Source organism: Netta rufina (assembly GCF_964035555.1).
Source record: "Netta rufina genome assembly, chromosome: 2".
In the NCBI taxonomy this organism is placed as follows: domain Eukaryota; kingdom Metazoa; phylum Chordata; class Aves; order Anseriformes; family Anatidae; genus Netta; species Netta rufina.
The window spans coordinates 145850587-145867364 of record NC_140124.1 but is presented as its reverse complement, the minus strand read 5'-3'; the positions used below and the strand labels follow the sequence as shown (position 1 = coordinate 145867364).

At 36.6% G+C, this 16778-nt stretch overlaps 1 protein-coding gene across 2 annotated transcripts in view; it reads right to left on the bottom strand.

The window, feature by feature from the left end:
* Positions 1-16778, bottom strand: part of COL14A1 (collagen type XIV alpha 1 chain) — a gene marked incomplete at its 5' end in the record, with an annotated part of 120167 nt that overhangs the window by 55613 nt on the left and 47776 nt on the right. The window contains 10 exons of one of the 2 annotated variants that reach the window (XM_084281298.1): positions 136-252; positions 1210-1359; positions 2737-2859; positions 3937-4066; positions 7444-7595; positions 8373-8444; positions 10217-10349; positions 13865-14004; positions 14375-14501; positions 16263-16402. In XM_084281298.1, the coding sequence (XP_084137424.1) occupies positions 136-252; positions 1210-1359; positions 2737-2859; positions 3937-4066; positions 7444-7595; positions 8373-8444; positions 10217-10349; positions 13865-14004; positions 14375-14501; positions 16263-16402 (1284 nt within the window). The remainder of the gene's footprint in view (positions 1-135; positions 253-1209; positions 1360-2736; positions 2860-3936; positions 4067-7443; positions 7596-8372; positions 8445-10216; positions 10350-13864; positions 14005-14374; positions 14502-16262; positions 16403-16778) is intronic. The other variant, XM_084281299.1, reaches the window with a different exon arrangement.

The window sequence follows — 16778 nt, the reverse complement described above, 5'->3', positions numbered from 1 at the left end:
ACTCTTCCTTCTGTCCATCATTTCCAGTCTTCCCAGAGCTAGTCTACAGGTCCAACCAAGTACAATTTCTTAACTCATGCAATTCAGTTCTCTGGGTTGGGCTGAAAATGTACATGAAACGATTTAGTAACTTACCCACAAGTGATTCTAAAACTACTCTGTATGCAGTAGCATGTCTGTGAAGCTGCCACTGAGCACAGAGACTAGTCATGCGGACTTGATATGCATCCAGATCTGTCACACCCAGGTACACTGAAAATTAAGTATTAAAAAAAATAGATTTATTCGTCTAATATGACACACAAGAAAAAGTGACAACAGAATTAGAAAAGTCATTTTTAACAAATAACTTTAATTAATATAACTTTAAAATAACTTTAAAAAAAATAACTGCTTACAAAAAAAAGTCATCAATAAAACCAAAAAAGGGAGGAAAAAAAAAGGAGGAAAAAAAAAAAGGGGGGGGAAAATGTGAATTTTCAGATCTGAATTTTGGAACTTCAGTCAATGTAGTTAAGACTAAATAACAAACGTTGCTAAAAAGTCAGTCACTACAAATCAGTATAAAAATATTATAAAAGCACTACTTCTGTACTATAAACCACTATAAATATTGGCAGAAATATATACCAATATATATCCCAATATAAATATTGGTATAATTAATATAAATATTAATTATATTTTTATATATGGAGTTAGAGAATAAAAAAAAAAGAGTGAACAGATTTTCCATTACAGAGGTTTGTATCTATTGTTAAGCAAATGTTCTTCTTTGCTCAGAGGGTGGTGAGGCCCTGACACAGGCTGCCCAGAGAAGCTCTGGATGCCCCAACCCTGGAGGTGCTCAAGGCCAGGCTGGATGGGGCTTTGGGCAACCTGGGCTGGTGGGAGGTGTCCCTGCCCATGACAGGAGGGTTGGAACTGGATGATCTTCAAGGTCCCTTCCAACACGAGCCATTCTATGATTTTATGAAATGTTTGGCTGGTAAATAGTGTCATCTGGTTTATGATCCCTGTTTTGCTAATATCCAGTAGATTGTAAAGCATGACAAACTTTGATTAAAAAGAGACTTCCATTTCAGGAAAACAATTTGCACATAACTGAAAAACAATTCCATGAGAAATTTTATTCAGGGAGCTGCACAAAGCTACAGTTACAGTGAAAAGCAGCCTGTAGAGATCTGAACAGCATGAAATCATTCTTACAGGTTTTGGCTACGCCTGTTAGGGCATCACTGAAGCCTGTTGAGTATGAAGCAAATACTTTCACACTGTACTCTGTTCCACTGAAGAGATTTAGAATAAGAATGGTATTTATATCATCCCCTACAAAGGTCTCCAACGCAGGACCAGGGACTGCAAAAAATGAAATAAAAAATTAGAAAAGAATTTGCCCATCCACCAAATTAGCAGGAATAAAAATAAATCTTAAGACTTATCCAACATTACATTCAATCCTAAAGTTACTGCTTTTTCTTTTTTCTTTTTTCTTTTTTTTTTTTTTCTTTTTTCTTTTCTCTTTTTTCTTTTTAACATGCACAAAGACAGACACTCTGCTCAGAACAGTGTACAGTCCTTGTATGGACAGAAGACCCAAACCACTTGGGAAATTCAGCAGTGGGATTCATTAGGGCAGGGCTAGACACTGGCATCTGTTAAAACTCTTTTGTTCTGCTTCAGTGACTTACTACTGCCCTAAATAGGATGCCAAAGATCTCCTCAGTTTGATGGTGTGCCAGGACCAACAGGGGACAGCAGATGCCAGCCAGCAGAACAGTCCCTAAGGGGTTCTTATACAAAAACATCTTTTAACACTGTGCAAAAATGATAATGAAAATAGAAAAGCATAAGATTGTACCAAAACAGAAGTACAAACAGTTCCCTTCTCACCTCTCCTAGCTGTTCTGGATAGACTTAAGAAACAATAGCATTGTCTTTGGGTGGTATTTTGTCTAGCTGCAAGGTGCTGGTGAGTAGATGCAGCATAGACAAAATGGTCCATGAATAAAAAGGCAATTGTCTGTAAGGCAGGAGTAGGGCAGAAGTAAAAGTCAAGAAACAAAAGCTTTATTTGTGTTGTAAGGAGAAGGAACTCGAAGGAAAGGAGGACCACAGAAGAGAGGTACAGGAAAAGGAAAGGTGGCCTCTGAAATAAATAGGAGTCAGGGTAAAATGACATACAAGGACGGACTGAGAGAGTTGAGTTTGATCAGCCTTAGGAAGGGAAATCTTAGGGGGAATTTTACTGCTGCCTACAACTACGTAATGAGAGGGAGAAGAGAAAACAGAGCCAGACTCTGAGGCAAACAGGAAGATGACAAGAAGAAATAAGCAAAATTTGTAATGTGGGAAATTTTGATTAGATATTAGGAAAAAATTTTACAGTAAGGGCAGTCAAAAATGGAACAGATGCCTAGGGAGGTTTTGAAATCTCCATTTTTGGAGATGTTACAAACTTGATTGTCCAAGGTCCAGTGAAAACTGTTCCAAGCTAGCCCTGTTTTGATCTGGGAGCTGGAAAAGATGATCCCCAGAGATCCCTTCCAACCTGTATCATTCTCTAACTCTGCAAAACTCTCATATTCAAAAACTGAGACATCTAAGTTAATAGCACTTTTAAAGTTGTAACTGCAACTGTTAGATTTAAGTACATAACTCAGCAAAAGATGATGTTATAACATAAAACATTGTACAGTCAAAGACAAACAACATAAAATCAGTTTAAAAACTCACTGTTTATAGGTTTGTAGACAATTCTGTAACCCATTGTTGGTGATGGTGGGGCATCCCAACTAATACGTAATCTGTTGTACCATTCATCTGAGACACGTAAATTTCTGGGAGCAGACAAGGGTACTAAAAAGAAACCACAGTGAGCCTTTACAAGTGTAACACATACAAGCACATGCACAGAACTCAGACGTGTACATGAAAATCACGAGATACCCAGTACTCTCAAATTTATGGGCAAAATTACCAGGAAGAATCAAATCAACATTTGAATCAACCTTTGAATCAAATTTATCCTTGGAATTATGCCAGTGGATTAATGATGATGTATTTAAGAAAATTATATCAATTTACTCTAAGGGCTAATTTCAATCTTTGAAACAAATTCAACAAACAATGAATTTCCAGATTAGTTTCCAACTTTGTCCCTAGTTTTTTGTTTGGTTAGTTTTTGTTTGTTTTGTTGTTTGCTTTTTTTAATATCAGAGATAATTAATTTTCATTTATATAGTTTCTTTAAAGCCAAGTGCTTGAAGTTTTTGAAGTATAAATGAACACTTACACTTTCAAATTGAATGATTTACAAGTGATTTACGTATCTGCACAAACATCATTTCAATTTAGGCATAAACTATGTAAATTAGGAGAATAATTCAATGAAATTATACTACCATGACTAGCAGTAAGCAATGAGATGTTTTTCTACCAATATACTTAGAGAGGCAACTTAAGTTAGAGCTGAGTAATCTTTTGGTACTTGTTCAGAACTCTGGAGATAATGCAACTACTTTTATAAAAAGCTCAGCAGTATTTCTAATGACCTTTTGGTCACACAAAAGAACATCTAACAGTACAATGGCTGGCTTGATACTATCCCAGCAGGCACAATTTACATTATTTTCTGTATTAGCTGGGTTATCCTTGGTGGGTTATCTATAAAAGACTTACCAGTTTTATTACTCAATAAGTTTCTGCGTATTCACTGTATTTGAACATAAAATACAATCTGTCAATTAGAAGCAATCCATTGCTTATAAACCGATGAACTGAGGTTAATATAAAGCTCTTGTGTCACATATATCACGCAAAGTAAGCCCACATTTATATTAAAATATATTGCTGCAGTCAAGAATGAAAGGCCAAAAGAATAAGCCTTTCTTCATACACATCCTGGCCAAAGATCAGCAGAAAGTTTGTACTTACATGTTTTGCCAGGAGCTGAGACGCTGACTCCTTCTCCATCTGCATAGATGGGAGTAATTGTGACTTTGTATTCTGTATCAGACAGCAGAGGCTGAAGTAGAAGAGTGTTTTGTCTCCCAGGCACCATTACCTGCATTGTCAGAATACCAGAAACAAACCAAGGTTAATGTTTAGAGCCAAAACCTTTTAATATCATACATGTGACACTATTTTTCACTGCTACAGCTGTGGAGCTTGCATTTTCAAATATTTCTGGCACTGTATGGTAAAATAAAACAATGAAATCGTCACCTCTTTTAGCAGATCTACTGATTATACCTGAGCAGAATAAAAAAGAATGTGCCTATGAAACACCCACCACAGCTTTGCATTAAAAGCTCCATAGACCACTGGTGTCATATTCATGATTAGTACTTAAACAATTGTACAGACAAAATAAAGCCTCTTATTTTATTTCTTCTTGACATGAAAGTGATTGCCCAAAGCTAAAGCCATTAACAAAGGCTGATTGTTACTTTCTTTCTTTGGGGACAGAAAATCTTCCTTCCCTGTTCTAGAGCAAATTAAGCATTTTAACACAGTGCAAGGTTTCCTCAAAGCAGCTAATCCTGAAAATCTACAATGAATGACTGTATATTGACGGGAGCCACAACAACTAGAATAGTAGAAGTGCCCAAGAAAAGCCTGGAAATCTTTTAATTTGTCAGTAAAATTTTAATCTCAGTGAGCCTCAGAAACCTGAACGGGAGCTACCTGCCACAGGAAGAGGACACAGTAAAAGGGAAAATACCACCCTCTATTTCCTGCACCAAACCTGTTTTCTGAATTAGTATTATTGGAGGCAGCAGTCCCAAAGTTGAAACTCTTATTTTGGACCCTCCCTGTCCCATGTCCACCGTGTGAACCTTTCACCTGAGCTAGGAACCTCATACATTTGGCAAGAAATTGAAAGACCTCTAATGAGCCGTTTTAACTCAAGGGGGAAAAGCAGTCAGTGAGCCTCAAGGAGTTTTGGTGGTTAAAAGAGGATGCATGTGATGATGGCACAACAAAATTTTCTAGAAAAGAAGAAAGCTCTCACCAGATCTAATGCTCCAGGACACATTCAAACTACTTCTAAGTTTGTCAAGTGATGCACAGAAAGACATTAATCTAGTACACCCAGGTGTTGAGACTTGTCAAAGAAATATTTCATTTGTTTTTCAAAAATGGAAATTATATTAGGACAGGATGATTAGCGCATGACAGATTCCTGTGCTAAACTCCTCTATACACATACTCAAAACACACGTTTCTGAAAACCACCAAGTGTTCAGGTTTTTAAAAGAGGGGATGCAACCATTAAGAAGTCTCTCTTTCCACATCTGCACATCAGTGGTCTTCCAAAGCACAATACGGTTTTCAACAATGAGAAACATTCTTGGCTTTAAGGAAGAAAAAAAAAAGTGGTCCTTCCAGCATGTACAGCACACCCATTAAAGAACATGTAATTTAGGGCTTAACCCTTTTACAGTGAAAAGTATTCATTTTTTAGTCTTTGATTTTCAGCAAATTGTGTAAAGAATTAAAAAGCTTGTTAATACTTTTATGGAAAGGGAGGAGTAACTGAAATTTAAATGACAGAAACCTGAGCCAAAAAACCTACACATCTACTACACGCTACAGTATATTTAAGACCAAACTCCACAAAACTTTTGGGTTCTGTCTGAGAAATACAGTTAAACTTATGAACAGTACTTTTTTAACATCCGTGTTGCACCTCTCAGGTACTTGAAGCCAAATGACAAATTACCTTCCTTCAGTTTAAAATATTCTTACTTTTAAGCATGATCTTAAATAGTTCCTTATTCCATACAGTATTTGTACACACGATAGATTTCAGAGATGAAACCCATGGTTAATCTGTTTGCTTGTGACCAAAGCTATCACTTGAGTGTGTACTTAAAATTAAATCGTTTGCAGAATTAGAGCTAAGATACCTACCTAATCTTAAGATTTTATGATTTTCTTCAATGAGGTTTTGAGTCAATTCACAGTTTCAATAACCAGAATTTAAACTTCATTCTTGTGGTTTTAATTTCCTTTTAAAATCGTAGTAAGTGCATATTATGATTCTATGATTAAAACAGAGCTATTTATATAATGAATTTGATTTGGCTTTCCAAAGCTGAAATCGTATTTCTAGGATCTAAATTTCAGAAATTTTAGATGAACATTGCAACTTTGCCACTGTATTATATACTAAGCATTTTTTCCAGTCCAAAAGGAAACCACTGCATTGAGTTCATTTTCAGATTATAGATGAAAGATGGCTAGAAGTATTTTTCTACCAAGTTCGCATAAAAGGTAAATGAAAGCAAATTGAAAAAAGACTGACACATTTTTCTAGAAAAAATAAAAAAGATATTCAATTAACTCATTCTTTTAATATTTTTAATTGATACAGTCTGATAGACTTCAAAAATAATATCACATCATTTCATTACTACTGTACTACAAACAGAAGTGAGTCACACAACAGACACTACTGGAACTCTAATGAAGGAGGCTGATATAGGGAATATTTTTGCATTCTGAGCTATTGACTTAGAAAATAACCCTGAACTGTACAATTTAATCTGTTTAATACATCTACACACAGCTATCTCAAAATTCTATAACCTGGTGTTTGTGGAAGCCAAGAGCTGAAATATTAAGATTTCCCCAAGGGGAAAAAAAAAAGCATATGGCCTCCCAGCATTCGGAGATTATCTCAACAAGTCTAAAATCCTAAAATAATACAGCTATAGCTTAGGGCTTCATTTTTTATTATTTGATATATGCACAAAAGAGTACACGTAATATTCTTCAATCTTTCAGATATTTTCCAAAATCTTGATCACCACAAACATTTTTTTCAGTAAGACAATGTTAATTTTGATCATCACATAGTATTAGAAAAGTAACAAATATTCTTAGGCACTTAGATTAAAAACTGCTGTTGCTGTTTTGGCATATTCAGAGTATGTAAGCAGTACGGAAGGTCTGTATTTGAACTTAAATTTCACTGATTTGGAATAAAATGAGAATGTTAAGAAAGGAACAAAATTGTTGAAGTCAAAAGAATTACTTAAGATTGCCCTGAGCAAAACTTTAAGGATTGTTAAAACACAATCTGAGGATAGCAAAAAGGCCTACGAGTTAAAAATACAAACAAAACAGTCAAAAACCTTACACAAATTTAAAAAATACAGGAAGAAGGGGCAGGCAGCAAGTCATTTAACTGAGTCCTTCAAATGTGCGTGACTGGGCCTAGATCATGCCTTGGACTGCCTATGGCTGCTGTGCATCAGGTGCTGTTGGGACTGAAACTTTGAAGTTCTATCTTACAGTAATGCCAAGCATGAATCATTTACTAGTTGCACCTGGAATGTCATGTAAGGAGAGACCATGCCTTAGCAATTATTAAGCAATCATTAAACAAACTTTTCAAGCTTATGAAGTCAATTCATAAAAAGCCATACAGACCGTTCTTACCGCTTCCTCGGCACGGTCACCATCCGCAGTGAGATAGGTCACTCTGAACTGCTGAACATTGTAATCTGAAATGTCCCATACCACTCTCAGACTTGAGGTTGTTTCATCATCTATAACAAGGTTTCTGACTCCTGTACGAAAAACTGTTTGAAATAATAATAATAATAATTTAATTAATATTTTATCAATTCTAGTTTTAGATTTAAAATTGTCCTAGTTATCACCAAGTCCATCCTAGGGCAGACCCACTCAGTTCAGTCCTACTTCAGCTGAACCACATAAAAACTCTAACAATTTAATAAAATACCAGTTATCCTATACTGCCATCAATGCATATGACCCCATTTGCTTTATTTATATTACTCTGCTTATGAAGCTTTCTAAGAATCAAAAGCTCACTGCAGACAGAATGTTACAGAAGAGAAATGTAGAACTTTTGATCCATGAAAATTAAGTTTTCTAAACTCCCAAGAAGACAAATATAATCTTCAAAGCTAAGCAAAATTCTAAAGAGCATTCATGCTCATATTTATGAGGGAACAGTGAAAAGAGAACTGGATTTTCCAAATTAGTCTCGGTCTCAGCATTGCAATGTAATATTTCTGGAAGCATTCAGAGTCCCTACACCATGTTGGCTCCTCACCCACATGTGGCAGATGCTGGAAGCTGGCTACACACAGCAGGGTGGTGGAGGAAAGCAACAGCGTGCACCTTTCCATGGTGATTTTCCTCACCTGGGGTCTATACCTCAACAAGATCTTCCATAGCAGTGTGCCAACCACACAAACCACAAGGAACTGGGGTTACCAGCCCCTCAGTATTATCACAGCTCTCTGCCCCTATATCTGGGTGTGCTAGGCTGCAGGAAGCCTCAGCTCTTTGCCTTCAGCATTTGAACCGTTGATATTTATTCCATTTACCTGCTATGGTGGGCTTAGGAGTCGTGGTACTGGGAGTAGTCACAGTGGTAGGTATCGTGGTAGTCCCTGCAACTGAAAAACAGTATTCAGCTCACAAACAATTCAACAAGATATGGAAGTCACAGTATTTATCTTGGATTTCTAACCATGACAACGAAAACTATGTGCTCACACCTACGAGCATCCCACACACTTCAGGCCTTTCAGAGATTACAAGGGAACTATTCATTTAACTTACTTTAGGCACATATATTTGCAGGATTAGCACATAGATCTGCAGATAAGGCATAATTATAAACTGTACCATTAAATAAGAATATACATAGTCTACATTTCTGGCTGAGCTTCCATGACTTCCATGACTTCCACTTAGACCATTTGTTAAGGTTGTCATATTAACTGAAACAAGGACTTTGTGAGGATGCTACACTAGTGTCCAAGGAAAAACTGACAGTACACTCAGCACTACGCCAGCATCACTTGGATGGACAGTAAGTTCTCGTCTTAAGAGAATATTGAAAATTAAGCTTGTGATTTATAAGAATCAAATATACATGTATTTTTGAATTTACACCTTAAATATAGATGTTAACTATCCACCAAAAGCGAATGTGCACATGAAATTTTGAAGAAACGTTTCTTCCTCATTGAAAAGGAAAACAGAAATGATCCATATGAGTTTACATCATGCCAACAAGTATCCTAACCTGCACTTCAACAGCAATTTACTGGTACTTTAATAGACTAGATAAGAAAAACAAACTTCTTTCCCCATTAAAGCTCCCTTTGTATGCCAGAAACTAAAAAAAAAAATAATTTTGAATTGGTGCTTTCACATAATCTTACAAAAAGCATTCTTTTACATACACACACAAAAAGATATGCTTCCAGTAAACTCCAAAAATTTAATTTTTTAGAGAAAAATAATGTCAGCAGCCAAGGGCAAGTTATCTTTCATGTCTGACAGTGCTTAATGTAAAGAGAAAAGACATTCTTCTTTTTTTATTAAGTTGAAAACATTTATGCATGAGCTTGATTAATGCTAATTTCCACAAATAGTACAGTACTCCAGAAATAGACTTGAAAAATTAATACACTTTTAGATTCAAGTTTTAGTTTTAGAGATGGGCATGGGAAGCATGAGTTACTTGACAGAGAATGAGAGAGACAAAAATCACATAACAGATTTATCAAATACAAATGATGCATCTATACGCCCATGTCATTCAGTGTGTCACAATAATATTACTGAGCAATCTAACTGAAACTGCTTGCCACTGTTTCAGTTATGACTATAAATTACACTGTATATGATTTACAAGTTTTATCTTTGTTATATTAATTTCACAGGCTACGTGTGTAAACTTTCTGGACCAATATTTTAGCCAAAAGTGAACACAACTCCTGTGAGTGAGTATAAATTACACAAATAAGAAAGAAAAAGACATACTGTAAATTGCAAACATCTTCAATGAAATTCCTGTAAAATAATTACTTTAAAACACTTATTGCCATCCTCCTGCCCACAGTCTAATATATCTTCTAATGGGGAACACTATTCTGAGACTAAATAATGAAATGAAGAATGTCTTTCCAGATCAATTGGTTATTAATACCACTGCTCAGAGAGGGAGCCAAACCATCATTTTGATTCAATGCCATCTACAACATAATATTAAATAAGAATAGCACAAAACACAGTCAGCAAAGCCCTGCTGCTAAACCACCACATTCTTCAGTATTAGAGCTATCCAAAGACGGACTATATTTTAAATATTAGATTTATACTTTAAATTTAAACCACTTAAACATCTCTAAAAATTGTAATCAAGACTTTGCCTTACATGTAGCTCCAAGAACAGCAACAACTTCGCTCTCACTTTCATCATCAAAAACTGCCAGCAAAGAAACTTCATATTCCGTGTTGGGCAACAAACCTTCAATAACATAACTGTCTGCATCTCCATTTAAGACAACCTAAATAACAAAGCAAGAATAAAGACAATCAGTTCTACATTTGATTAATCTATATGAAGTGACTGCAGTCAAGGAAAGAAATTAGATTTTCCTTTAAAATAAAAGAAATCTACATTCAGATATGCGCAAATCATTTATTAGGTATGTGGAAATAAAAACACTGTTAAGAAAATTAAAAAAATATTTTTTATTTCATGGCAGGTTTGATTATTCTCATGTGCAATCTTATACTTTCACCCAGAATTAATAAATTCCTAAAGCTGAACATAAGCATTACCTTTAAAAATCACTACAATTCAAAACATCAGTGAAGGCTATGTAACAATGTAGATGAACTTCCATTCATATTTCTACCATCCAATAACACTGTTTCTATACTGTATTTATAATCTGAGTTATGATCACACACTTTTGAATGCAACGTGAGGTATACAGATAAACGCACTCTACAAACAATTGCAATAAATGTAAAAGGTTACTACTAACTCCACCAAGCCCTAGTTACCATAAGTTACTACACACCTTCTGCCACATCAGCTCATCTGGGGTAACCACTCATAAGAACAAACATGTTTACCTCTGAGAGTTCAAACAGAGGTTCTTTGCCATTTTTGCTAGGTCTGTTTCATTGTGATTGAACATGGTCAGGGAGCACTCATACAATCATTGTCACTGGCAGATTTGATGACTGTACGCATGAAATGCTGATCTGGGCAGGATATGGGTGGCAAAAAACTGGAAAGCATAATTTATCCTGCTAACAAAGCCGGATCCAAAAAAGGGTGTCCACAGACAAAGAAATCAAATAGATTGTATGCTGTAACAAAAAAACCATTTGCAGCAGACCCTGGGGGTGGTAGAAGATGTCTCACTGAGAAGTTGGCTATATGTCATGGTATTTTAAACAGTAATTTTCTTTATTTTTCTTCTTTCTATCTACGACAATAGCAGAAGATTCACAACATTGTAAATTAACTTTTACAATGTTAACTGTAAGCAGAAGGTATTACTTTGGACTTTTTTTTGTGTTTCATTGATTTTTTTGGAAGGGGTCAAAAGATGGGCAGGAGCCCGAGCAGTAATTTCAGTGAAATGGACAGACTGGTCTGGGGAATAGTTATTAGTTTATGCAGATCAATATTATCATAAAATAATCTGTCTTTGAAGTAACGCTGGCAAGTTTTTAAAGGTGGCCACTGTATAACTGGAATACAAATAAGACTTAAAATGGAAATCAAATAATATACATTTGCAGCATAAAGTCTACTACAACAGCTATTAATAGTGAACCACACTTTATTCTTTTCATGGCCACAGATTTCCTGAGTTGACAGATAGGCACGGTCCAGGAAAAAAAAAAAGAAAAAAAAAAGAAAAAAAAAAAAGAAAAAAAAAGAAAAAAAAAAAGAAAAAAAAAAAGAATACCGTGGGGAAGAGGGACCCATCAAATAACCACAGACTTTTTGAATTAAGATAAAGAAAACAAAAGGAGAAAAATTAGTTGGGCCCATGTACTCTACAATTATCGAATAATGAAATAGGCAGCCCACACTGTGTACTCTGGCACAGACTTTTTTGGGAAAAATTCAGAAATGAGCTTGAGAGAATCTAGCTTTACTCTAAGCAGGTACAATTAATATCTTCCTTTCCAATTCTCCGGAGTCTCTAGTCATGTGTGCCATCATGAAATTTCTATAGTTACCATCCTACATGTAAATTTGGCAAACTTTCTGAAGCATAACTTCTACCACCCACCACCCCCTGCTAATTTGGCCCACAAAGAACAACACACACACAAAAACAACAAAAAGCCCTGAACTTTCAAGTGGAGAGGAGAAATAAAAGAAGCAAAAATAGCAACAAACACAGGAGTATAACAGCACGCATTTCCTACTTCTGCCTACAAATAAAAGCACACTCTTAAATTTATTCTGGCTTTTTCGTATTAACACCTCCCTGAACTCTCCTCGCACGTTAGTAGTGTGAGTGAAGTGAGCTGAGAGGTGTGTAATTCTCAACACCACTCTGTGACCCCACTCAGCTAATTGGCAAGTTGGGTCTTGGGAGAAAGAGAGGGAGGGCATGTTGTTTCTCTGCATGACTGATCACTTAGCTGGGAAAGAAGCTTAAAGAGGCAACAGCCTGGAGGTATTGTGCCATCCTAGGCCTGACCCCATTAGAGAGGTCATGCAAGGAGAACAAGAAAGCAGCTTGGGTATTTTTAATATTTCAACATACAGAAAATATTAGGGCCTCCAGCAGTTCTTAATGAAGGCAACAAACAAGAAGAACCTTAGAAGTTCAAATATTTCTTGATCACTAATTCTCACGCTCTAAGGACACTGCGGATACCATCTCACAAAAATAAAAATCATATTGCTTAAAGGGGTTCAGTGACAGCTACTCACTGGAACTTAAAAGAGAAATGAAGCAGTTCACCTACTGCAGGAGAATGCTAGGGGATGACCTGTGCCCACTCACTCACCTGTCAGTTCCTTCTTTTCCTTGCTCATTCCTGTAATTTCTTCCAACAGTTTGAAGGACTACCTCTTGTCAGGTGAAAGAATCAACTAAATTTACAGAAAATGCCATATAACCTAATCTGAAAAGACTGCTTTCTGCCTTAATGCATGAAAAAAACAATGCAAGAAATCTAGGCAGAGGTAGGAAAGGTCATCTTTCCCCATCATGTTTTCTACCCCGATCAACAGTTTGCAGACATGTCCTCTCTTTGCAATGCTGATACCAACTGAGCAAGATGTATGAGAAAGTATAAAAGACTGAGGAATACAAAAGAAGCAAAAACTGTGAGTGAATAAATAATGGAGGAGAGGAAATGAGAGACTATGAACAAGAAAGATTTGGGAAAGGAAGATAAAGTGTCTGTTGAGAAATACTTGGAAAAATTGGATAAAACAGAAAAAGCCCAATGGCAGCAAAAATAATTTGAAAATTCGAACTGATGAAAATGGCATTATGGAGAAGATGCACAAGGGATTAGAGAAAAAAAATAGAGCGTGGGGAAGAAAAAGAGAAAGAGCCATTATGAGGGAAAAAAGGGGGACAGTCTAATAAATTAACTATATGTAAACTTTTAACTTTCAAACATTTCATAACTAAGGATTCATGGGCAATTTTAATGAGGCCAGATTATTAGACAAATGTGGAGCCTTATGTGAGGATATCACAGCTCTGGCTCAGTTACCATCTTCAAAGCAAAATGAAGAATATGAACATTTGAAAACCAAAGTAGCATCAAACAGCAAAGCTAGTTCTATGCAGTTGGCACATTACAGACTAGACTGATTTTTCACAAAATATGTCTTCTGTTTTCACTTCCTCTTCAAAAAGAAACCAGAATATTGGTTTGATTAAGGTTTAGAGAGCTTTGCAGCAGGGCAGATCTTTCTCATAGTCAACTGGCCATAATTGATTGGCAAAAGTTGAAGCAAAGGTGACCTCAGAATAGAATTCCCTCCTCTATTTCACACCCTCAGAGAATCAAGGCAACTCACCTCTTCAGACTCTCCCCCATCCAAAGGAATCCATGCCAATCTGTAAAACGCAATATCTGAGGATGTGGGTTTCCAGCTGACCCTAAAACTATCTGTTGATGCTTCATCAACTTCCAAATGCTGGGGAGGTGGAACTTTTTCTGCAAAATATTATGCAAAAGAAATGTGAAATTCAATTATTCTCTAAAACTTAGATGGCAACAGCAAGGAGACACCACTTTACCTGCAGCTTGTTATAAGGAGTATAACATGGAAGGTGGATAAAAAAGGCACATGAGATTCTTTGCACACGTATTTGGGAAAGTGTTTTTGTGATTGAGGAGGGACATACACACAGTACGAGCTATTTATCTACTCTAACTGTACAGGCCTTGTAATCCTCTCTCCACTGAAGGACCTCCATGCATCCACCATCAGAAACAGTTTCTATCACTGGTCTTACTTTCCAGTGAAGTAAAAAAGTTTAGAAAGTCTTTCTTGGAAAGCCTTCAAAAGTTAAGACATACATACTTGTGGTAAAGCTGCCAGTAAGTGGTTCAGATTGTCCTTCATCATACAGGGAGAAAATAGCAACTGTATATTCCGTAAGGGATGTCAGACTTGTTAAGGTATGTGTTGAAACACGATCAACTTCCACCTAGAGAAAGCATAATTTGCAGGCGATATTGAACAAACACTAGAAATAAAGAAGCAAAGTTGCTTTATATTCTGAAAATTTTCTGGGTAATAATGACACAGAAAGAGAATGTCATATAATTAGCAAATAAATTATGTTGAACTATGAAGAATGATAATTTCAAGGCACCAAAGCTGACAAAATTAATTAAATATCCTAGCTTGTGACAAACTAGAGGAAAGCAGAATTCAGCCATAGTAAACCCAACTCGGGAACACAGGAATACAGAACTGTAAGGAAATTTTGGGCTATTGAATCCAGTCTTTTAGTATTTTGGGTAATTTTTGCATAAACCAGCATGTACAACTTTTGTCATGAGAAAAGATGACAGTTTTATATGGTCTCTGTTGAGGAAGCAGTTAACGCGACTTTGCAGTGAATGGATCACTCAAAGCTGTATAAGCTGACAGTTTGTCAGTCCAACTATTCAGTGTCATGGTAGCTCAGCACCACAGGGGAAATGTTACCAGTGCGAAGCTAACAGAAAAAATGCCGCCCGCTCTTTGAACAGACACAAAGGAATAGTTAAGAGGTAGGTAAAAACCTACTGAACATTCACTCACATTATAAATTATATTACCACAAGCCTGAGATGTTCAAAACCATTCTCACAGAATCACAGAATATCCTGACTTGGAAAGGACCCACAAGGATCATCCAGTCTAGCTTCTGGCTGCACACAGGACCACCCACAAAATCAAACCATATTTCTGAGAGAGAGCATTGTCCAAACGCTTCTTGAACTCTGGCAGACGCAGTGCTGTGACCACTGCCCTGGGGAGCCCATCCCAGTGCCCGACCACCTCTGGGTGCAGAACCTTTCCCTAACCCCCAGCCTGACCCTCCCCTGTCCCAGCTCCATGCCGTTCCCTCGGGTCCTGTCGCTGTCCCCAGAGAGCAGAGCTCAGCGCCTGCCCCTCCGCTCCCCTCGTGAGGGAGCCGCAGGCCGCCATGAGGCCTCTCCCTCAGCCTGCTCTGCTCGAGGCTGAACAATCCAGGTGACTTCAGCCACTCCTCATACATATTGCCCTCTAGACCCTTCACCAACTTCATAGCCCACGTTTGAACATGCTCTAATGGTTTTACTTCCTTCTTCTATTGTGGCACCCAAGACTGCACACAGCACTCTAGGTGAGGCCACATCAGCACACAGTGGAACAGTCACTTCCCGCAACAGGCAAGCTCCTGTGCTGACATACTTGTAGTGTCTAACAGACAGCCACCTTATCTATATTAAACGCAATCAATAGGAAGAGGTCAAGCAATTTCTGACTGAAATCTTAAGGGACCTGGCAGAAGGAAAAGATGTAACACATTGCACAGGAATGCTATCTTCTAAACTCAGGAATATAAATATTTCATCTAATATGTAAAATAGGACAGATATGCCCCAGAAAATAAATAATAATAATAATAATAAAACTTAAAAAAAAAAAAACAAAATCACATGATCACATATAATTATATATAAACATTTTTTTTGAGGTTTATGTTGCATATGACAACTTATTTTTTATGGAACCTGGACTATTTTAATAATCACACCAACTTACCATGATTTTATAAAAGATTTTTTTCTATATTTGTTTGGATTTCTGTATGTCAGCAAAGCTTTTGTTGTAGCTTGCAAGGTAGATTTATTTACAAAGGTTACATTTGATAATTATAGAAGTCTGTGGAGGTCTGAGATTGGTTAAGGGAAAGAAGGAGCTAATGATTTACCTCATTGGTTTCCGTTCCATCTGTTTTAACATACATGATGCGATAGCCTTTCACATTTTTGGAAGCAGGATCCCATGTTAGTTTAGCACTATTGTGTCCTACATCTGAAAATCTCAAATTCGCTGGGGGACTCAGAGGCACTTGAAAAGGAAAGAGATACAATCATGGGTTTAGCTGTGAATCTTTTCATGCCTTGAAAATAAGCAGCGCATTTCCATTTAAAAACCCAAATGACTGATATTTATATTTAAAAAACCCTTCATCAACGGGGCTACACATGTACTTAAAGACGGGTAATAAGGTTTAGCTCCTTGCTGAAGCAGAACTTTCAGTCTTGGTCAGTGTGTCTCACCTAATACTGAAAAAGAAATAATGCTCCTGCTCATACTAGATATTATAGAAGGAGCTAACTTACACAATAGTTATAATAAATTATAAATTAGTGTTTGTATTTGTAAATTAATGTAATTCAACTAGATCTGTACCTCATACTTGTTTTTGATTTGTTTTTTTTTC